This window comes from Nycticebus coucang, chromosome 11 (genome assembly GCF_027406575.1).
Source record: "Nycticebus coucang isolate mNycCou1 chromosome 11, mNycCou1.pri, whole genome shotgun sequence".
In the NCBI taxonomy this organism is placed as follows: Eukaryota; Metazoa; Chordata; class Mammalia; order Primates; family Lorisidae; genus Nycticebus; species Nycticebus coucang.
This window is the reverse complement of record NC_069790.1, coordinates 93,800,777-93,822,340: the sequence shown is the minus strand read 5'-3', so window position 1 is coordinate 93,822,340 and position 21,564 is coordinate 93,800,777. Positions and strand designations below refer to the sequence as shown.

At 37.8% G+C, this 21,564-nt stretch overlaps 1 protein-coding gene across 9 annotated transcripts in view; it reads left to right on the top strand.

The window, feature by feature from the left end:
* Nucleotides 1-21,564, top strand: part of CADPS2 (calcium dependent secretion activator 2) — a 504,393-nt gene that overhangs the window by 475,324 nt on the left and 7,505 nt on the right. For 8 of the 9 annotated variants that reach the window (XM_053609275.1, XM_053609274.1, XM_053609271.1 and 5 more), the window contains one exon: nt 2,654-2,761. In XM_053609275.1, the coding sequence (XP_053465250.1) occupies nt 2,654-2,761 (108 nt within the window). Of the gene's footprint in view, nt 1-2,653; nt 2,762-3,620; nt 3,826-21,564 lie in introns of those variants that run through there. The other variant, XM_053609278.1, reaches the window with a different exon arrangement.

The window sequence follows — 21,564 nt, the reverse complement described above, 5'->3', positions numbered from 1 at the left end:
TGGTGAATGCTTAAAGTCATTATTATCCAGTCCTCCTAGCCATAAATTTCCCTCAAGTCCAATGGGCCTAGTGATTGACTGTATTAAACTTCTAAGCACAGTTTTTCTTTGAAAGGCAGAAACAAAAATTGGATTGGAATAGGGAAAGATAGGAGAGAAAGCAAGCCTCTCACTTGTCTGTTCTTCACCTCCCAGTTTAACTGGGCTGGACCCAGCTGCCTTGGTATTATGTATATTATAGCATCCTGTTTCCCAGCACTGGACTGAAAGTCAGATGCTGAGCTAACTTACTATTATGTATAGAATTATGTCATTTTCCTTTCATGACAGTGTGTTTTCTGAATGTTCTCAGTTTCAGTGTTTTGACAAAGTTTGACGGGCCCAGAGAAAAATAGGCACCTTATGAGTTAGCTGTCGTCAGGTATTAATAGTAGCGGTCTTTGTGCAAATTACCCTGCCTCTTCACTGAAAAACTAATGTATAACTCTCCACTGCCCAAACAAAAGATTTTTCTTTGTTTTTATTGATTTTTCTTTGTTTAAACTGTCAAACATTGCTTATGCGAATTGCAAAGAAAAATATTGCAGGCATAAATTTGAGAAGTTGCCTCTTTTGAGTTTGGGATATATTACTTATGATGTATAAGAATGCTCTTGAAGGGGAGGCTGGTGAAGACATTTATATAAATAGTTATTTCAGGTTATAAGTACTTTTATTATATCAGAGTTATGTGGAAAGCATCCTTGAATTTATGTGGCATATACAGTAGAACCTCCATAGTTGACCACCTCCCTACATTGACCATCTTCTTAAGTTGACCTAATTGTCATAGACTGGACACGCACCACATGTTCCTATCAGTACAGTAGGCCTGGTTCCTTACCTTGACCACCTCCCTATGTTAACCATTTGTTACAGTCCCTTGGGTGGCCAACTTACAGAGGTTCTACTATATTTCTCTTTAGGTTAAATATAAGAGCAGTAAGAAATTCCAGTCATTTTTACTGCACAGAAATAGCTTTGTAACAAAAAAAAATCAAATTAAATTTTATAAGTGGAATAATTTAGATGTGTTCATTGCCTAAATTACATATTGGTTAAGAAATGGTCAAGTTTAGTGTAATAAGTAATATATATCACCTCTCAAAAAAATAGCAAGAACTTTCTTTTTCTTTTCTTAGAGGCAGGGTGTCACTCTGTTGCTCAGGTTGGTGTATAGTGGCATGATCACAGCTCACTGCAGCCTCAGACTCCTGTGGTCAAGCAATCTTCCTGTCTCACCTTCCCAAGTGTCTGGGACTGTAGGCATACACCACTGAACTCGGCTAGTTTTTCTCACTTATTTTTTGTAGAGGTAGGTTCTCACTATGTTTCCCATAGGCTGGTCTTGAATTCCTGGCCTCAAACTGAGTCACCTCTGCCTCCCTAAGTGCTAGGATTGTAGACATTTCACCAGGCCTGGCTTCCATCTTTTATTTAGGGAGAAGATGCCACTCCTATCCTAGCATTACTCAGATGTATACCTTGAGTTATTTTTCCAGCAGTAGTAATAGTTAGATGATCAATATCCTCTTTCAACTAATTTTCTTACAATATTTACTTTTGCAAATGAGTCTACTGACAAAGATTATAAGTACCTTCTGTGGACATGAAATGATGGAAGGCTCATAGTTTTATTTGGGCCATTATTTCTACCATTTTATTATTATTACTGTCAAACTGTCATCAAATAACTAAGTCAATACAGATTATGAATCAAGCCCAGGTGTAGATGACACAAATAATATTTTTATTAACTAGTCCAGCAAAATAAAACTCAAAAAAGAGCTAAACATAGATCAAGAATAAAAACTCTGTAGCGGCCATTCAGGCTTTTGTCCCTCCGAGGCATGATTCTGTAGCATCTGTAGCAAGGAAAAGCGACATTACCTATTCCACCTCCTGCACCATGAGAAGACACCACACGTCAGATAACTTTGGAAAGCTCCCTAATCCATGTCTTTGGCTCTACATAGGAAGTTCATTGATATTTTTACTGCATTTCTAAGATAAAGTCTTGGAATATTATCAGTAAATATTGAGCAGAAGCAACAGATAATCTACAAAATATTTCATGTTCATTTTGTAATGTAGTAAATCTTTCCCCCAATATCTTCCTAATTGTATTTTATTCTGCCTAATAAGAAAATGTAGTTTGTATTCCTTTAACACCCGTAATGGTGTTAAAGGAGGCACTCCAAGGAAAGCTAACATTTTTTAATAGCATAGATAAACCTGGCAGAAATGATGACAGGTGAATTGTCTTTTCAGCTAGAAAATGATAATTGCATGTGCAAAAATTTGGGGAAAAATTCGTTCACTTATTCTGATGGACATATTGACCTGTCAAGATAGCCATTTTTTAAAAAATGATATCTTCAGGCATACAACGTTGTCTTTTTAAATATTTTAAAATGATGAATGACTGTATACTCGAGTTGTAATAAATTATTTTATTTACTTAATTATGAAATCTATTGAAAGTGCTCACTATTGATCGGCTCTTGAGCACATTTTTCTGGTGTCATTTTCGAACTTAATTTTCAGGTAATGAATAAAGAATTTCAGAACTGAGAGCTGATGTTTTATTCCTCCTGCTTTTCACTCACAACAGAAACCGGGAATGGATCTGGCAGACACCTACATTATGTTTGTTCGGCAAAACCAGGATATTCTTCGAGAAAAGGTCAATGAGGAAATGTATATTGAAAAGTTGTTTGATGTAAGTAACTACCCTTGCAAGGTATGCTGGCATGATAGACGTACAGCAGAGAGGAAAATGGCAATTTGATAATACATTTGTAAAGCATGCTCTCCTTTTTTGATCCTTTCTTTCCATGTAGCTAATATAGTTGATAATCTTTATATTTCCTTGACTGTTGAGGGAAGCTTTAATTAGATTCCTTTTCTACATGAACACTGTCACTATTAGAATGAAAGTCTCAAAACCCTTTTGAGGTTAGTTTTAATAAGCAAGACGATAATCATTTCACCATTGTGTTCAGCATGATTTCACCCGCCTTTTGCAACATTTTATAAACACAATCATGTTGTAATAGATGTGGTCCCCTTTACTATCAAAGTTTTCTTTTAAGTCAGTGTAATATTCTTCAGTTAAACAAAGAAATAAGCTTCTGTAAGGCCAAATTCTTATCTGCCACTCTGCTGCTGTTGAACATTTTTATCTTGATTTAAAGTACTGAAAAATGCTAAAAGAAAATATGAAATTACAGTCTTATCAGTACGAATGTCTTTATTTAAGCATGACAACTCCAAGAAGTAGAGGATTGTGGTTTTAGATACTGAGATCATCAAGTTGCATTTATTGAGTATCTGTAAAGGAGACTAAGAGAGCAGTCAATTTAAATAAGAATGCTGTCATTCATTTGAAATTATTTAACAGTAAGTTCAGAGGAAATGGTGCTTGTGATATAACTTTGCATAATTCACCACAATGCTGATTCTGAAATGTAATATGGCTTTTGAAGTATACTTATTTATGTGCATCTTCCTGCATTTTAGAATGCTTTTCTGGCAGTTTCATTTAATTATGCAAGTTACTGCAAATGTTTTCATAACAGCAATTCACGGGCTTCCTGGTGACACTTCAGCTGTGGCAGTTACAGAAGGTCGGCTACGTCATCATCTCCACCAGGGTCTGTCCCGCCAGTGTTCCCTGTTAGAATGGGTGGCCAAAATGAATCTTATCTTTTTCATACTTTATGTTTTTAGCCTCTACCCAGGCCATTTTACAATAAAAGTATCATCTGTTTTAATAAGCTAAGTGTTAATATGTGTGAAAAAAATTATTTCCTAAAAGCTTTGATGCCCTGCAGGGGTAGAAAAATTATCATCCATCCAGCTGGCTCTTTCACAAAATACTGAAACCATATTAACAACTTCTGCTTGCTTTTGCTATTGCTCTGAATTTACAAGCATATGTTTCCTATCCAAGTTCTCTTTTACTTTTTCTGCTTCTGTGGTGATTTTCAAAAATGTTGAATGGAAAAGGAAAGTTGAGTTGATGGTATTACCATTATGTTTCTTCTTAGAACAGCTAAAGCACATATTTTGTGGTGGAAAAAACTAGAGCCATTCTGGAAATAGACCAGCATTAGATAGATTTATTGGGGTTGTGCACTCAGGTGTGTACTTTGCTAACATTTCTGATGTTTTGGTTTGGTGACCTATTTACTGCAACTTAACCATTCTTCCCATCAGTTCTTACCAAAAGTAGAATTTTTTTCTCCTTGAAGATATTCCCCACTTTCGACTTCTCTTTATTCACTGAAGTTCTTTGGAAGACTTCCTGTGTGGCAACAATAACAGAGTTATCTAAAGTAGATCCAAGCAGACTGGCATTAAAATACTGCACTAGTATAAATGCCCTGGTGATGTACACTTTCATTTTGATACCTAAGCATCTGACGTGGCTGTGGGTTTCTTTCTAGAAGGAACCCTCGACAAGCAACCATTCTTTTTAGGTTGTGGGGGTTTGTTGTTTTGCATATCCCCAGTATCACATTGGACTTTTTATTTGTAAAATAGTTGCAATGTCCTTAAACATTCTTAATATCTGTAAGTTGCACATTTTTATTACTTTAATTAAAAATAAAAATAGACCCTAATACTTTTGATATGTCATCAAGAATAATATGTCTGAGGAGTCCTAAGAGCCCCTAATTAGCCAAGACTGAATTTGCCTCAATTACAGTTAGAAAATGAGAGGTTATCAAGTATGTGTTGAAAGGTAAAGTAGAATGTGTATCTTAAGCAACAGATCATTACCGAAAGACATTATATAATTATTGGAAATCTAGTTGGCTGAAGCTTAAAATAATATTGTTAGGTGTCAAGAAACAGTTGAAAATAACGACCCTATAAATACTCGTTAGCAACCTTATCCTATTACAGATAAAAGATTGAAGAGAACAGTTTTATTCTGGCACCATGACAAACTTTTGCTACTCCTATTAGAGTACTTCCTATGTAAGTAAATGGATTTTGCTAACTTAGGATCCAGGTGAAAGAAAACACAAACACCCAGGGAGGGGCTCACACATTACAGTAAGTTAACACTTCCTGGCATCCCCTAACCCAGATCAAACAGTGAGGAGTACAGGTTTTGGTCATGCAATATGAGGACCTAACTTTTTAAGACATTACTTTAGTTTTGGAAATGGCACATATAACACTGTTATTATATAAAACAACTAGTCTGTAAAACAGACCTTCATTCTGCCCTCTCCCCACCATTTATAACAGTATATTTTACTAAATAATCTTCCCAAATGATGCCCTACCCTTGGGAAAGGCTGTTGAAAAGTTTGTGCAACTTCCCAAGACAGCAGTAACTAACCACTGGTGGTATCCCTGGCCTCTAAATGTCTTTGATCATTAAAAATCTTAATTATTCCTGATTTGTGATTTGAAATACTCCAAAGGTTAGTAAATTGTTGTACCACTGACAAAGACCAAAAAAAAAAACTGGCTATTGCCCTAAATTTGTGTCCATGGTCTTGGGACGCCTGGGAATGAGAGAGGTTCCCAGTGTAATTCTTGCCCTGCTGTAATGATTGTTCCTGTCTTTACAAATGAATCATTTTATTTATTCAAAATAGTTTTTCATTTCAAAGTAATAAAAAGTGAAAGTATTAAAATCTGTATTTTCTTAAAGGCCATACATAGGATAATCCCAGACTGTTACATCAAATCTTGAAATATTAAAATTGAAAGTGTACTTTGAAGGTCAGAAAAGTTAATACTGGAACAAATATGAAGGCATTCCATTCTGCCCACAAGTGGTTCAACTTACAGAAATTCTTTTTGCTTGAAACAGAAATAACCCCAATAAAGTATAAATAAATGATTGCCACTGGATTTATTTCAAATAAAAGGAACTGGATTTTTTTGTTAACAAAAGGAACTGAATTTATTTAAGATATGTTTCTAATCTTTTCAAGCTGTCATAATAATAGTAGCCATAGCTGTCACCACTGTCACCGCTGCCATTCTCTGGGCACCTCCATGTGCCAGGAAGTGTTCTAGGTGCTTCACCAATATCATTTCCAACCTTCTGAGCTAGAAGCCATCATTCATATTCTTTCCTTATGTTTAAGCTAAAGAATCTCCCACTCAGAGAAGATCGGTGTTTTGTGGGGTGTTGAGTCATACTTTGAAACCATGTCTCTTCAGTTTGAAAACCAATTGCTCTTTCTACCTTACCTTACACTTACAAAATTTGAAATGATAAAATAGGGTTATGGAAAGAACACTGGACTGAGCATACAGAAACCAGTCCAACCAGGTTGCCCATAATTGTCCAGATGAACTTGAAAGATTTATGTCATCTGTGTCCAACTCAGTTTCAGTAGTATGTATAGATGGAAGATGTTGGCCTAAAGTCCAAATGAGTTCTGTAACCCTTCCAGATTTTAAACGAATGGTTCTTTTCATTTTAATTTTAGCATGAGAACAGAAATTAATTGCATTAAGTAGGTCTTGCACCCAGGAGTAGTGATTCTTTCTTGTTTTTTGAGACAGATTATCACTCTACCTCCCTGGGTAGAAAGCTCTCCAGTGTCATAGCTCACAGCAACCTCAGATTCTAGGGCTCAAATGATCTTCTTAACCTCAACCTCCTAAGTATCTGGGACTACAGGCACCCACCACAAGGCCCAGCTAGTTTTTCTTATTAGAGACTGGGATCTCACTCATCCTCAGGCAGTTCTTGAACTCCTGAGCTCGGGCAATCCACCCGCCTTGGTCTCCCAGAGTTCCTGGCTGGGGTAGTGATGCTTAAGTTCTTAAGTGATAGCCAGGTGAAGGCAGAGCGCCTCCCCTAGGAAGCCACAGCAAGTGCAGTAGGTAAGTGGGAAAGGAGGTCTGTCTAAAAGAATAGCTATGCCTTATGACATTCTGAAACCAAAATTTAGAAAAATACCTGGAATTCATATGCTCTGTATTCATGCTGTTCCCAAGTGACCAGGATGCTGTAAACAGAGGCTGTCTCTGCCTCTGCAGTGGTGACTAAGATACATGCTAAATTTAAAGTCTACATGTTATATTCTTTTTATTTCCTTGCTTATTTTTTATGTCTTTGCTTTGTTGTTGTTGTCGTTGAGACAGAGTCCCACCCTATGCCCTGAGCAGAGTGCAATGGCGTCATAGCTCACTGCAACCTCAGACTGTGGGCATCCCACTGCCTCAGCCTCCAGAAACCTCTGGGATTACAGGCACTCGCCACAGCACCCAGCTGGGTTTTTCCATTTTTTAGGAGTCGGGGTCTCACTCTCCCTCAGGCAAGTCTCCAACTCCTGAGCTCAAGCCATTCTCCCTCCTCAGCCTCCCACAGGAGGGGTAATCACGCTGGGATTACAGGCATGAGTTACTGCGCCCAGCTACATGTTATATTCCTTTCCGTCTTAAAAAAAAGTTACATATTGGTCAAGTGAAATCTAAAGGAAGTTCTCCTACAGTAGGAAAGATTATGAACATTCCAAAAGATTTTTGTTTATTTAATAATTTTTTGTTTATTTAATAAGAGAAATGTCTATTTCCAAATACCATGCACAAGAGTGATTACCCACTGTCTTCCTTTTTCTAACAATATATGCAGGATCATTGTCAACAGTACATTTTTTTCAAGACAGAGTCTCATTGTGCTGTCCCAGGCTAGAGTGCCATGGAGTCAGCATAGCTCACAGCAACCTCAAACTCCTGTGTTCCAGCGATCCTTCTGCCTCAGCCTCCTAAGTAGAGGGGACTACAGGCACCCACCACAACAACACCAGTTATTTTTTTCCATTTTTAGTAGAGACGGGGTCTCACTCTTGCTCAGGCTGGTCTCAAATTCCTGAGCTTAAAGGATCCTCCCACCTCAGCCTCCCAGAGCACTAAGTTAACAGGTGTGAGCCACTGCCCCCAGCCTGTCAGCAGTTATTTGAAATGTTTATTAAATCAGAAAATCTTCAATTTGTTTAATGGCAATATTAAAGTAGAACAAAGATTTCCTAGTTCTTTAATTCCATTTGTATCCCTACTATGATGTGGAGTAGCTGCTCCCTCTCTTAGGTTTCTGAACATTTAGCACAAGCCACAAGTCTCCACGTGAAAGGAGGGATGCTGCTACATTCCTGGAGAGCCTTGGTTCTCTGGGCTAGAAAATGGTGATGTTGCAGAACTCAAAACTGACATTTATAGTACTTGCCACAACTAGACCCTTTGTAGTTCTTAAACTCCATGAGGCAATTGACCATTGACTGAAACATCCCTTATTTTCCAAGACAGACATTATACCTCCCTAACTCTCTAAACCTTTGTACATTTATTGAGTGAGCATTGCCCATCTTGAATCCCTTTGAAACAATCTCATCTTAGCTCTCATGTTGCTATAGACACATCAGGGTGCAGCGTTTAATTGGTAAATCATGCAGATTGAACATTCTCTTGGTTATAAACTGATTAAATATTTAATTGTTGAGGAATATCATCTCACTGAGACTTTTTTAAAAATATTGTTATTATGTCTTGTAAAATTAAGAGTAATTCTTTAATGATAAGTTAATCAAGTATATTCATACAGATAGTGTTTTATCAAGGATTAATTTTTCAGGACTTTCTATGAAAAGAATCTCAATTCCAAGGAACTTGAAATTAAACATTTTAAGTAAAATTGACCTAAACTATACAAATGGGTTCAGTAGCCCATTTATGCTAATGGAAAAAGAAAAATACACATGTATTTTAAGTGCATACACTTCTCAAAATGAAACTATTTTTTCACTTACATGTTCTTACTTATCTCTGGACTCCCAATTAAAAAAGAGGGGAGTGTTCAAAATTTTTGAGTTAGTGTTTCATGTCAATGGCCAAATTTTGTGGTGCCAGAGTTTATCTATTCTTATTAAGATCAATGCTACTATCCTTAATGTACTCAGAGATTCAGTTTATTACCATGTTGTTTTCCTAAGAATAGTTGAAATCAACAAAACATGGTTACATAAGAGTAACTATAACACACTTTGTTGTATGTATTTAGAGCTTATCATGCACTTGTTCAATCGTATTCTTTGGGTGAGTTTCTTCGTATGTGTAATCAGCCTCTTTACTAGAATTGCAGGCTAGAATTTATTGAGATGGAAAACTGTCTTTCCCTTCTTGCATTTCTTATAATTTCGTGATAATCTAGAAATATTCTTACATTTTAATGTCAATTTAAAAATAGCAGTTTTCTTCTTTTAATTGGTCTTTCACTTTCAAATAACAGAACAGTTTTTATATGGACCACATAAATTAGTACAGGTCCCCTTTACCAAGTATTTCTTTTTGGGCTTTGTTTCTATACAAAAAGTAGTCCAATATAAAACATGAAAATTAGTCCCCCTGTGCCCCACCATGATTTTCCTATCAACATTCAAAATTAAATACTAGTATCATTCCCATGTCATAATCATTACTTTCTTTTTCGATCAATAGAAAGGGATGGATAATATAAGTTCAATGACAAGCTTGAGGCTGGTAGAGGTAATGAATTTTTCAGTGTTGCTATGTTGTACACCAGCCTACCTCCTTGTATACAAACTGTATACAATGTATTGGACTCATTGTATATTGGAAGAGCAGCATTTCATTCATCTAACATGTTGGGACCCTGTAGTTTAGCTGCTTCAACAAGGTGTTTCCTAGATTTTGTTCTGTTGTCAAGTGTACATATTCCTGTTTTGTTTTACCTGTGGTATTTGGACTCACACTGAAGTTGTTCGACTTCTTTTAAGACACTAAGAGCTGTTCCTTATGTTGGTGTATCTGCCTCAGTAATGCCGTATAAAGCTGGCTTCCTCCTTGGCTTCCCCATCCCCCTCAAAGTTTGTTTCCCTTTAAAATCTCCACTCTCAGGGCAGTACCTGTGGCTCAGTGGGTGGGGCGCTGGCCCCATATACCGAAGGTGGTGGGTTCAAACCTGTCCCCGGCCAAACTACAACAAAAAATAGCCGGGCAGTGTGGCAGGTGCCTGTAGTCCCAGCTACTTGGGAGGCTGAGGCAAGAGAATCACCGAAGCCCAGGAGTTGGAGGTTGCTGTGAGCTGTGACACCACAGCACTCTACTGAGGGTGATAAAGTAAGTCTGTCTCTTAAAAAAAAAAAAAAATCTCCACTCTCAGATTACAGCTGTCTGGTTCATTTAAGTTAATAATCCTCATTCTAATGTTAAGTTATTATTTGTAAGTGTAAGAATTTATAAAAGGATCAACTTTTGATGTATGGTAGATGCCAAAATAGCTCTGGCAAGTCCAGGCGCGGTTCAGAGAAGCCAAAGGCCCTCATTTGACTGTAAGCTGATGGTGAATTAAAACCTGAGAAACTTGAGATCAGCGTGCCTAATTGCCTAGAAGAAACTCAACAAGAAAATGTATTGTAGCTTGTTGATCTTATTTCTTTGATAATTCAAAAGAATCCTTAAGAAATAGTAGACTTCTTACTTAGATTCTTGAAATGTGATCGTGGTACACAATTGTCATTTGGCACATTCCCAGAAATACACATCTTTGCATGAGGCACCTGGACATATGTGGCAGGTCTGGTAGAATCAGCTAATTAACAACACAGGCTTAAACAGGCACCTCATCTGGCAGTGCAGTTAGTTGCCTGATGGTGCTCAGCAGGATTTGGTAGTGCTTTTTATTTTTCTATCCTAATGGTCTGCTGCCCACCTAATTCTGCCTTATTGTCAGTCACTACTTACCGCAGCTTGGGGCCCTCCCAGGAGGCTAAATTATTATCAAAGGATTAGGGAGATGTAGCCTTGCAGCTCTGACATTTCTGATTACTTGTCTATGCCAGAACACTAATTAGCTGTGACTAATTAAGAAAAATGTCCCTGCCATAGAAAACCATTTAAAAGAACTGAGAAGTAGAAAAGCAATTCAAAAGCTGAGCAGTGCTCAGATTTGCTGATGCTCTTTAGATTTCCACCAGAGCCTAAACTCACCTTTAATTGTGCTCAGAATTAAAAAAAAAAAAAAAAATCCCCATGCAAACTGATCAGAGGTTTTTCCTTGAGTAGGAAAAAGATAGTTGTTGATCATCTAAGTTCTCTTTAGCAATGATAAAATTGTCTTTCATGGATGGAAGGTGACAAAACTTTCCTTTACACGCAGAAATTTTTCTAAATACCAATTGCACAAATGTGCATTTGCATTCATCCAACCACATTAGTAACGAAGACTTAATAGTCATTAGGAAGTTATAAAAGATAGCTGATTTTATAAAAGATAGTTGAATTGATTATGAGCAGCGTGTTGATCATTTCAAAAGTACTTCAATGCATGTCTCTTTCACCTTTAAGATAGTCTGGAAATTGTGCCTCTTCCACGTGGAGCCTGGTTTTTCCACAGTGACTCTGCATGCCTGCACTTCAGCTGGCCGCTAGTGCCCTATTACTGGAAGCGCCCAGCCCTCCCCTGAGACCAGCATCTCTGTCAATGTTTGCATAGAGCTGATAGCTACTACTCTCTCTCCCTTCAGTCCTAACTTCATAAGCAAATGCCACGTGTGGCTTAAAGGCCATTGCGGTGGCTTTTTGTACTCCCCCTCTGTGAGCCACCCCCTCTTCAGACTGTCCCTGAAGCCCCCTCTGCAAGATTGGCACCCTTCACAAGTGGGCACACCAGGTCACCACTGTTGAATAAATCTACCTAAAAAAGAAAAAAGGCTTCTGTGTGATGAAGAGGCTGTTGTGGAAAGGCTGTCATTAGATGTGTGTATTGAACGCATTGACACAATGTAAAATAATCTTCCAAGGTTCTCATAAACACCTAAACTCTAGAGAGAGCCCTCAATTTCTTAATCTTGGCCTAGCCCTAGAGAAGAGATCATCTAAAGTTTGCTGTCTTGATCTGGGCAAAATATTTGGTTCTACGTGCTGATCTTTAAACCCATTTCTCCTTTTCCTCTCAGTGGAGAACAAAAAGTGGGGAGCCAGCATCCTCCAGGGAATAATCCTTCCTGTATATGAAGACTGTTATTAAGGCATCTGTCATACTTGTCTACTCCAGGATATATAATCCCGATTTGTTTAACTTCACTTCATCAGCCCCCTTTCCTAACCCTTTAATCATCTTTGTGGTTGTCCTTTGAAACTTCTCAGAGTGTTTTCTGTCATGCTTAGGATTTAGAGTCAGAGATGCGATGCCGTGTGTGAATGTGGCTAAACAAGATTCTTGAAAGCTTTATTCCTAGCCATGCATTCTGGTATATTACTCTCCCATAGTTTTGCTCTTCCAAGCTCCCGAAATTTGGTTCCGTATATTCCCTACATTTTTTTTTAATCGACTTCCCTATCAGTCATGGACTCTCTTTGAAATAGGCAGTAAACATGTTTGTTGATGTGGGATACCCATTCAGGTGATGTTTTTACATGTGTAAAGTCTTAAAAACAAATCCAATTCACTATTCATTTACTAAGTGTAAGAAATGGTGGTGAATGTTGGTGTTAGAACAGTAGGCCATTGGCTTTGTCCCACATGGTTGGGTGTCTCTCTCACAATGACTCAATCGGTTTCTAATTAGAATAAAAACTTGAAACCTCTCATTAATTATTCATCAAACCTGTGCTATTTATTGAACATTTTCTATAGACCACACACTCTGCTAGTGGCTGGGAATGCAGTATTAAACAAGATGGACCAAGTCTCTGCCCTAAGGGAGCTTACATTCTGATGACTGCATGGGTCTTTTTGAGAGATTATTCATTTCCACATAAAATATTTCACTTTGTCATCTGTGCTGTGCAAATCAAAATAGAATAGTGATTATCTGCAAAATTGTTTATTTAATTATGTCTGTCCTTCTATCTCTGTTTCCAAGGAGATGATTAGAAACTTGCCAAAAGCTTTGTGCCAACACACAGTGTGTATTGAGTTCTCACACTTCAACTTCAGCTGCCCTGACTGTGAGAGAAAGCACAGTCTTCCTCTCTATCCTTCCTAGGTTCTTTTTTTTTTTTTTTTTTTGTAGAGACAGAGTCTCACTTTATGGCCCTCGGTAGAGTGCCATGGCCTCACACAGCTCACAGAAACCTCCAACTCCTGAGCTTAAGCTATTCTCTTGCCTCAGCCTCCCAAGTAGCTGGGACTACAGGCGCCCGCCACAACGCCCAGCTATTTTTTGGTTGCAGTTTAGCAGGGCAGGGTTTGAACCTGCCACCCTCGGTATATGGGGCTGGCGCCCTACCGACTGAGCCACGGGCGCCGCCCCCTTCCTAAGTTCTTTATCAGCTCTGTATCTATATCAGCTCTGAAGGAGCTCTCATCGTCTTTTAGATACAAGTCAATATTTCCACATCAACAATATTTTTCTGCCTTTCGTTAAAAGCAAGTCACAAGGCCAAGGAGGACAGGAGGTACCAGGAACATGTTGCTTAATGGTGAAAGGACAGGCAGCACAGCAAGCCACACCTTCATGCACCGTGACTTGGAGACAGAGGACAGCGGTTTCCTCCAACCTTATTGGCCTCAAAAAGTGATTTTAGGATGTTTCCCATTTTTTATAAGGAAACTGAAGCAAAAAAAAAAAACCTGGTATCAGCTAATTCTTAGGCCTGACGTTTATCTTGAAAATAAGTTGTGCCATTTAAAAATAGTTCTACAGGGGCGGCGCCTGTGGCTCAGTGAGTAGGGCGCCGGCCCCATATGCCAAGGGTGGCGGGTTCAAACCCAGCCCCGGCCAAACTGCAACAAAAAATAGCCGGGCGTTGTGGTGGGCGCCTGTAGTCCCAGCTGCTCGGGAGGCTGAGGCAAGAGAATCACGTAAGCCCAAGAGCTGGAGGTTGCTGTGAGCCGTGTGAGGCCATGGCATTCTACCAAGGGTGGTACAATGAGACTCTGTCTCTACAAAAAAAAATAAAAAATAAAAATAGTTCTACAAGTCTAATATATTTTTTATCTAGATCCTGCATTATGGATTTAAAATACAATATTGGCCAAAATTTTATATATAAATGCGCTCCATGGCCTCAGATAACCCCCAGGAATGGGTACCAGGACACGTACTGGAATGCAGCTCCCTGCATGGGTGAGAACTTCTGAAGGGCTGGACACATGAGTGTCTGAACTTGTAGTATTAGCGTATCTTTGTATGTGGGTGTGTACATGTGAACACGCACACACGTACCTCACTAGACGTGAGTTTATTAATTTATAGTCCTTTCTCACTGAAAATGAAATTAGGCTATCACATTTTAAACCCCATTTTAGCCCTGCATTAAATATTTTTTAGCCAAATGCCATTGTTTGCTTTTCAGTACTTTTTTATAACTTTAGGATCTATGAAATTATTTTTCTATTAATTAAACTCTTGGTTCAACACAACAGTGAATCTGTCTTTGGTATTCATCTTCTGTTTTCTTTCCTTTTCCTTTTTTTTTTGAGACGGAGTTTCACTCTATTGCCTAAATGGCCATGGCATCATCCTGGCTCACAGCAACCTGATATTTCTGGGTAGTTTTTCTATTTTAGTAGAGATGGAGTCTCACTTTCACCTAAGCTGGGCTCAAACTCCTGAGCACAAGGGATCCTCCTGCCTCAGTCACCCGGGGTGCTCATTCGTTCCTTTTTTATTGAAAAATTGCCCCGCTGTTAACATATATATATATATATATATATATATGTATATATGTGTGTATATATATATATATAGCATTTTGCAGTTACAAATTTTAAAAACATTTAGTCCTTTAATTAAAATGGGAATACATGGTATATGCCAGACACTTTGCTAAAGGATAGATATAGCAATAAAAATAAGATTCAGTTATTGCCTAGTGGATGCTCCCAGCTGCCTGAGGAAGACCTATACTGTATTGTGCAACATTTGTATAGATACCTGCACAGAGTTATAGGAGTAGAAAATACGTGAGCACCTGATTCTTCCTAGCAGGAAGTAGTATTAGCTTGATGAGAGAAATGGTTAAGCTAAATCTTTTTTTTGTTGTTGTTTTTTTTTTTTTTTTTTGTTTAAGGTTAAGCTAAGTCTTAAAGCTAACATAAATCCAGCCAGGGAGAGGAAGAGAAGTCTAAGCAGAGGGACAAGCATGTCCATAAAAATGGTCTAGAGAAGCCCAAGGTGGCAGAGCTGCAGGTCATTCAGCTGAAAAGGATTGGCATGGGAGTGCACCACGGCTCCAAGGAACAGGATAGCTGCTTCCTCCATCCTTATTGGCCTCAAAAAGTGATTTCCTATGTTTTATTTTAAAAAATTGAAGCAAAAAGACATGGTAACAGCTAATTCTCAGACCTGAGTTTTATCTCAAAATTAAGTTATTCCGTTTAATAACAGTTCTCCAAGTCCAATGTATTTTTATCTAGATCCTGCATTATGGATTTAAGATGCAATGTTCAGTGTTCAAAATGAGCCATATGACAGATGAAAAGGTCGTATTGCACCAATGAATCATTCCTAGACAGTGTCTGTTCCCCAAACTGGTACATACACCGCTACAACTGGATTGGCCACTGAGTTCAGGCAAAACCATTGATTAGTCATTTCACTCCAATTACTTGCCAACCAGTGAGTATACTGTCATCACTCACTGAGTAGGGGAGTGGAAAACAGCTGCGTATCTGAAATTGTCACTTTATAATTACTACTCTTTTTAGTACCAGGAAAAGGGCAACAAAATAATCTTATGGAGGTACTTGCCCACTTGATGGTAGTATATAATAAAGAATGGTGTTGATTTTAAGACCCTTCATCCAGTGTGGAGAAAGAGGTAATGTAACATTACTTTCAGAACATTTTGGAATGTAATTATAGTGGACTGACAAGAGCTTGTCCTTTTACGTAACTGAATAAGACCTAGTTCATCTAGAAATGTCTCAGTTATTATACTCATGCTTTTTGTTAGAAAAGAGAAACTATGGAACTCTACAGATTGGAATTTTTTTCAGCATGCAACAAGCATTAATTAGGCACCTTTTATATGCTATACCTTCCATGTTAGCACTTTCCACATGTTTTCTTCCTTCCAGACTTTGTGATGCTCTCCTAATTTACAAACTTCCTGGTGAAGTTAAAAAATGAAAATTGCCCTGAATGTGACTTTTAGATTCAATGTGGAAGAAAATGGCATCGATCAAATGCCATTCCGTTCTCTGTGTGGTTTTTTTTATGAAAAAAAAAAAAAAAGATGAAGAAAGCATATGTGAACCACGGATCTTTTTTTTTTAACTGTACTGTTTTGTTACAGTAAAACAAATATTTTCCAGTGTTTTTAGGCATCAGGATATATGACACTTTAAAACAAGTCTTAACAGAGTAGGTAGGAGATGTGTAGCATATAGCCATTTGTCTGTTTATCTTCAGAGGATTTATTTATATTACATACCTCATTTTTGGGCTTTCAGATGTGTTTGGTCTTTGTAATGTGAATCACTACAACCTACAAGGAAATTAGATGGGCTTTACTTTTCTTCTTCGTTTTTTTTTTTGAGACAGAATCTCACTTTGTCACCCCTGGTAGAGTCCAAAATCAGACTCTTGGACTTAAGTGATTCTCCTACCTCTGCCTCCCAAGTAGCTGAGACTACAGATTACAGGCTCCCGCCACAACACTCAGCTATTGTTACAGATGAGGTCTCACTCTGGCTCAGGCCGGTCTCGAACCTGTGAGCTCAGGCAGTCCACCCACGCCTCCCAGAGTGCTGGGATTATAGGCATGAGTCACCACGCCTATCCTAGCTAGCTTTACTTTTCTTAATAGGCATCTTCTATATTCACACACAATCCTGAATTATGATAACTGTGAGGGACCACTGGAAATGATAAAATTTTTCTTCTTAGTTTTCTGCTAGAAGCACCAAACTGCTCCTAACAATCAGAGATTTTATCGGCAGAACAGAAATCCAGATTTTTTTTCAGAGGTAAAAGAAATAACACAATAGTTATGAACCCAGAGTCTGGCACATAAATATAATTTTAACCCTGCCACTTATTATGTTTATTGTATAAATTTTAATAACTACCTAATCTACACTCAGTTTATATAAACTCTACCTTTGTGAACTTACTTTTGAGTTACACAAAATGGAAATAAAAACATCCACCTCAAGGTTGTGGTAAGAATTAAGTGAAATTTTACTGATTCCCTTGAACATCCAATGGAAAATAAAGAAAATGCCAGGAACCTTTATAATCAGAATTCCTAAACTATAGTATTAGTAATAAAAATACTTTATAAATCTCATTTATTTCCCATTATACTTTTTCTTTTTTACACCCTGGCTGTACTTCACAAATGTAGGATATAAGTGAAGTACTAAGAGGCCAAATAATTTAAATAAATTAAAAACAACAGAAAGTTCCGGAACCCTATCCTTGCACTTTTCTTTATTCTAGAAGAACAAAGCTGTTTTGAAGCAGCATCTAAAAACAGAACGACAACTTGGCTTTTCCCTTCCACTCATTTTTACAAGAATCACAAGCTCCTCATGCCTATTCTTAACTAAGAAAATGCCAGGAAGGCCATGTCAACCAGTGTGATGAAAATGTGTCAAGCGGTCTATAAAACCAGTGTATGGTGCCCCAGGATCGCATTAATGTACACAGCTATGATTTAATAAAAAAAAAAAAATAGTCAAATTTAAAGTCACAGTATTTCTGTAACATGTTAGAATCTTGTTATTTCCAAGTTAGATGCATATAATCTATCCAGCATATGACAGATGAGAAACGCAACAGGCTCAGTCAAGCAAACAGCGTGAGAGGGGCTGGCATTCCCGCCCTCCGTGCTCTGCGTTCCTGCCCTCTGTTGTGTGGACAGCCAGCCCTCAGCTGCCACGTCCAGACTCAAGTCTCTGTCCTCCCCCTCAAGATTGTCTGTGGGTCAAGCTGGGAATGTTGATAGGTTTAGGTTGGGTTGAAACCTTCCTATCTTTTTAACCAAAATAGGCTGGTTTCAGTTTTCCTTAAATACAGCCCTGAAGCCTATTCCAAGCCAACAAAAATTTCCCATTTAAAACTTTCAAAATGCCTGTCCTTTGGGAGTCTGTTTTGTGGAACAAGGTATGATAGTTTCAGTGAGACGCCTTGAATAGAGGGGAACATTGGCATTATTGTATCAAATCTAGTGTTAATATAAAATGTGCATTTTAGTGTTTAGAAATGGGAACTGAGTGAAGGAGAGCCATGAATTTAGTTACTTTGATAGACGTGCTTGCTGTTGACAAAATGAATCCTCAATGTATATTAAAGCATTTATATTTACTTCTTCATATACTTGTGAATCTTCAGGGCATTAAGGTTTCTAAATATTTTGTTGCTTTCTAAAGCTACTAAATGGTCCTAAAGGATGTCTTATATTTATCAAAACCATCAGCATTTAAAAAATATATTGTTTGTTCTTTTCTTCAATTTAACTTTACATTTAAAAGTACATGTAGCCTATGTGGGATTTTCTAAGTGTTACTGCATTTCAACACAGTGACTGAATTCTTGTCAAACAGACAGCTTCTCTTGAAATGAATGAAGAAAAACATACATCATGTGAAAATTTAGCCATTTCATGTCTTAATGCACTAAGGAGTGTTGGTTCTTTTTCTTTCTTTCTCCCCCCTCTGTTCTCCTGTTGGACACAAGCATAGCCAGAGAAGAATAAAAATATATCAACTACATACACTGATTCATAATCAATAAAAAGCTAAACACTTAAGCAGAAAACATATCACCGATTTCTGCCCTAGCAAAGCAGCTATTTTTACCTTGCCATCATCGTCAGAAGCGGCATTCTGACAGAAGTCATTTGCTTGAAGCAGCCACGATGTATAAACCCTATGTGGTCTTATGATTCAGATTTAGGAATATAAGCATTCGAGGGGCTCAGGGCATTGTGCATTAGTATGTATTGAGACCTCATTCCAGGTGGCAAGCAGCTGGACTTTTTAAAATAAAACTTCCAAAATAAATGTGAAGTGCTTGTATCCAGGTGATAAGCATTATATTTAATTGAATCATCCTCAAAATGTTATAAATTAGGCAAAAAAGAGGAGTTGTGCATATTTAATATATTTGTTTTGTATTTGCACTCTTCAACAGAATAATGAAATTCCTTAACTACTTCTCTTTAACTTGCATGAAGAAAGCACGGTATGTTGCTAAATCTCTTTTCACCAGCTCTGCAGAGAAACAACTTTAATCCTTGTTAGAAAATTGCCGAGTCTGGGACTGACAAAGAGCTCATGCTTGTTCTATTGTTAGTGCTCCCTGGCCCCAAGAGCAGAGCCCTTTACAGCTGCGTGGATCCCGCCCGGCTCAGCTGCACTATTTAGGAGAGAAGGTTTGTCAATTTCTATTGACAATGGAGAGAGTTTTTCAGGGCCTGTAGCAGTGCTGACACAGTTGGGGATCAATGCCAGCCATTCAGACTGCACCCTCTTTCATTGCTTTGGTTTGTTAATTCAAGACTAAAGGTCCACTGAGGGGGTTCAGGGTGTTTAAGAAAGCTGATGAACTGTTTAAGAAAGCTGATGAACTGCAAGCATTTATAGCCCTGGTGTGGCAATTTCCATAGTCAGTGGCAACTCCTGGCACTGAGGGAGCTATGTCCTTGTTGACCCTCTTGTTATTAAAAATGCACAAGTGCTGCACTTCTCAATATTTCAACACTCTTTCATTGTCAATACCACCTTCTGAGCCCTTCAGCTTGTTGCTTGCTCTAAAGATCTTCTTAGATTGGGTTTGAAAACTTCACCTTAAACACTAGATTAGACTGATGTTCTGTTTTCCGTGCTCCTGTTGATTTGTTGAGCCTTCCCAGGGCTGGAAAGCAAGTAGCAGCTTGATGGGGAGACGGGCTGCTAATATGATTTACCAGTCTACAGTCATGCACAATAAGTGTGAATAAATACAGGGGTCTCACAGAGTCAACCCTAGCCTTTCTTTTTCTTCTATTTTTGCTTTAAAAGAGATATCTCAAGAAAATGAAGTGAGTAACGCATGCCCTTACAGGAGTTGAATGAACCACAAAAAGAAGAAGGAAAAAAAAAACATATTTTTCACTGAAGTGGTAGGCTGCTGTCATGGATAGATGTAGAAAAAACATTGTAAAATATACACTTACTGCTTTATTCCTGTGCAGACCAAAGCAGAGAATAAAGCAGCCATGCCGTACCCGTAACTCCAGTGTGAGCTGCAGGGCCCTTCCTGTCATCCCTGAAGGGAAAGTGGATAGTCAACCAAGTTGTTTTATAAAATTCAGTTTTCCAAAATGAGAAGATAGTTTCTAGCATACCGACTTTACTGTGTACATTTACAAATTTCAAATTGTGTTTTTTTGTTGTTTTTTCTTTGGTGGGGGGAGGGGGTTGGCTTGGTTTGGTAGGTAGAGGGAGGCAGGGAATGAAGCTAACCAATCTTTGACTTTTTTTTAACATGAAAAACTGGGACTTACCATAGTCTTAAAAGGACATATTCTAGCACCAGAAATAAGAAGGTGCTAGATGTTTCTGTTTGGTGGCTTGGTTTGTTGGGTCGAGGGGTATGTGTGTTCAAGTTTCAACTTATACAGAAAAGAAACAGTGGTAGTGAGAGTTTGTTGTTAGCCTGTTCTTGGTGGCAGAACCACTTTCCCTTCATCATCTGCCTAATTTAGCTGAAAGCCTTCCTCAAAGTGCTCTGATTTGTGAACCCAAAATATGCATTCTGACCTGGTAAGATAATTTTTCTTAGTGACATTTTTAATAAAACAATTTACTTGCCTTCATAGTAAGATGATCTTAAAGTGGCTGAAACATTTTACCTAATAAGAGTTCTCTTTTTCTCTGCTTTTCATAGTTCACTTGAGGCCATTTTATTCCCAAATTCTTTTCCTCTAAAATTACAATTTTGGCATTATATTAAAAGTTATATTAATGATTTCTGTGCCATATTATATGTCCTTAATCATAACTACCATTTATGGATAGCAGGAAAATAAAGCCAAATTCGTTTAAACTCACTTAAGGATTTTTAAGAACATAAAGATGCATATGGAGTAATTTTAAGAAAAAATTTTCATTTTTCTCAGATTTATACAACTTACCATGAACATAGTAACTGCATAGTCTGTCAGACAGATAACGAGTTTGTTATGCTAGCCATTGTACAATATATTCTCTGCTGCAACAGAAAAGAAAAATTTACTATGCTTTGCAGAAGGGCTATAATTTTAAGAGTTGCCTACATTCTGACAGGTTAGCTTTCAAATTATCTTGAGAGTGGTGGTGGGGACAGTGAGGGTCCTAATTCAGTATACTCACATTCCATCTCAAGTGCTTGTGAGTATTTACTGGTATTAAAATAGAACTCAAGAAGCTGACACTTCAAATTATTTGAAGTAAGGAAGGATAGAATTTAAATGTCAGAAATTAAAGTCTCTATGAAAGATTTTGAGGCTAAATTTACTAACAGTTTATTTAAGAATTTAGTTGTGTAGGTGTCTTATTTTATAAAATATATTACTGATATTTGTGTATGTCTTAAAAAATAAGAAAGT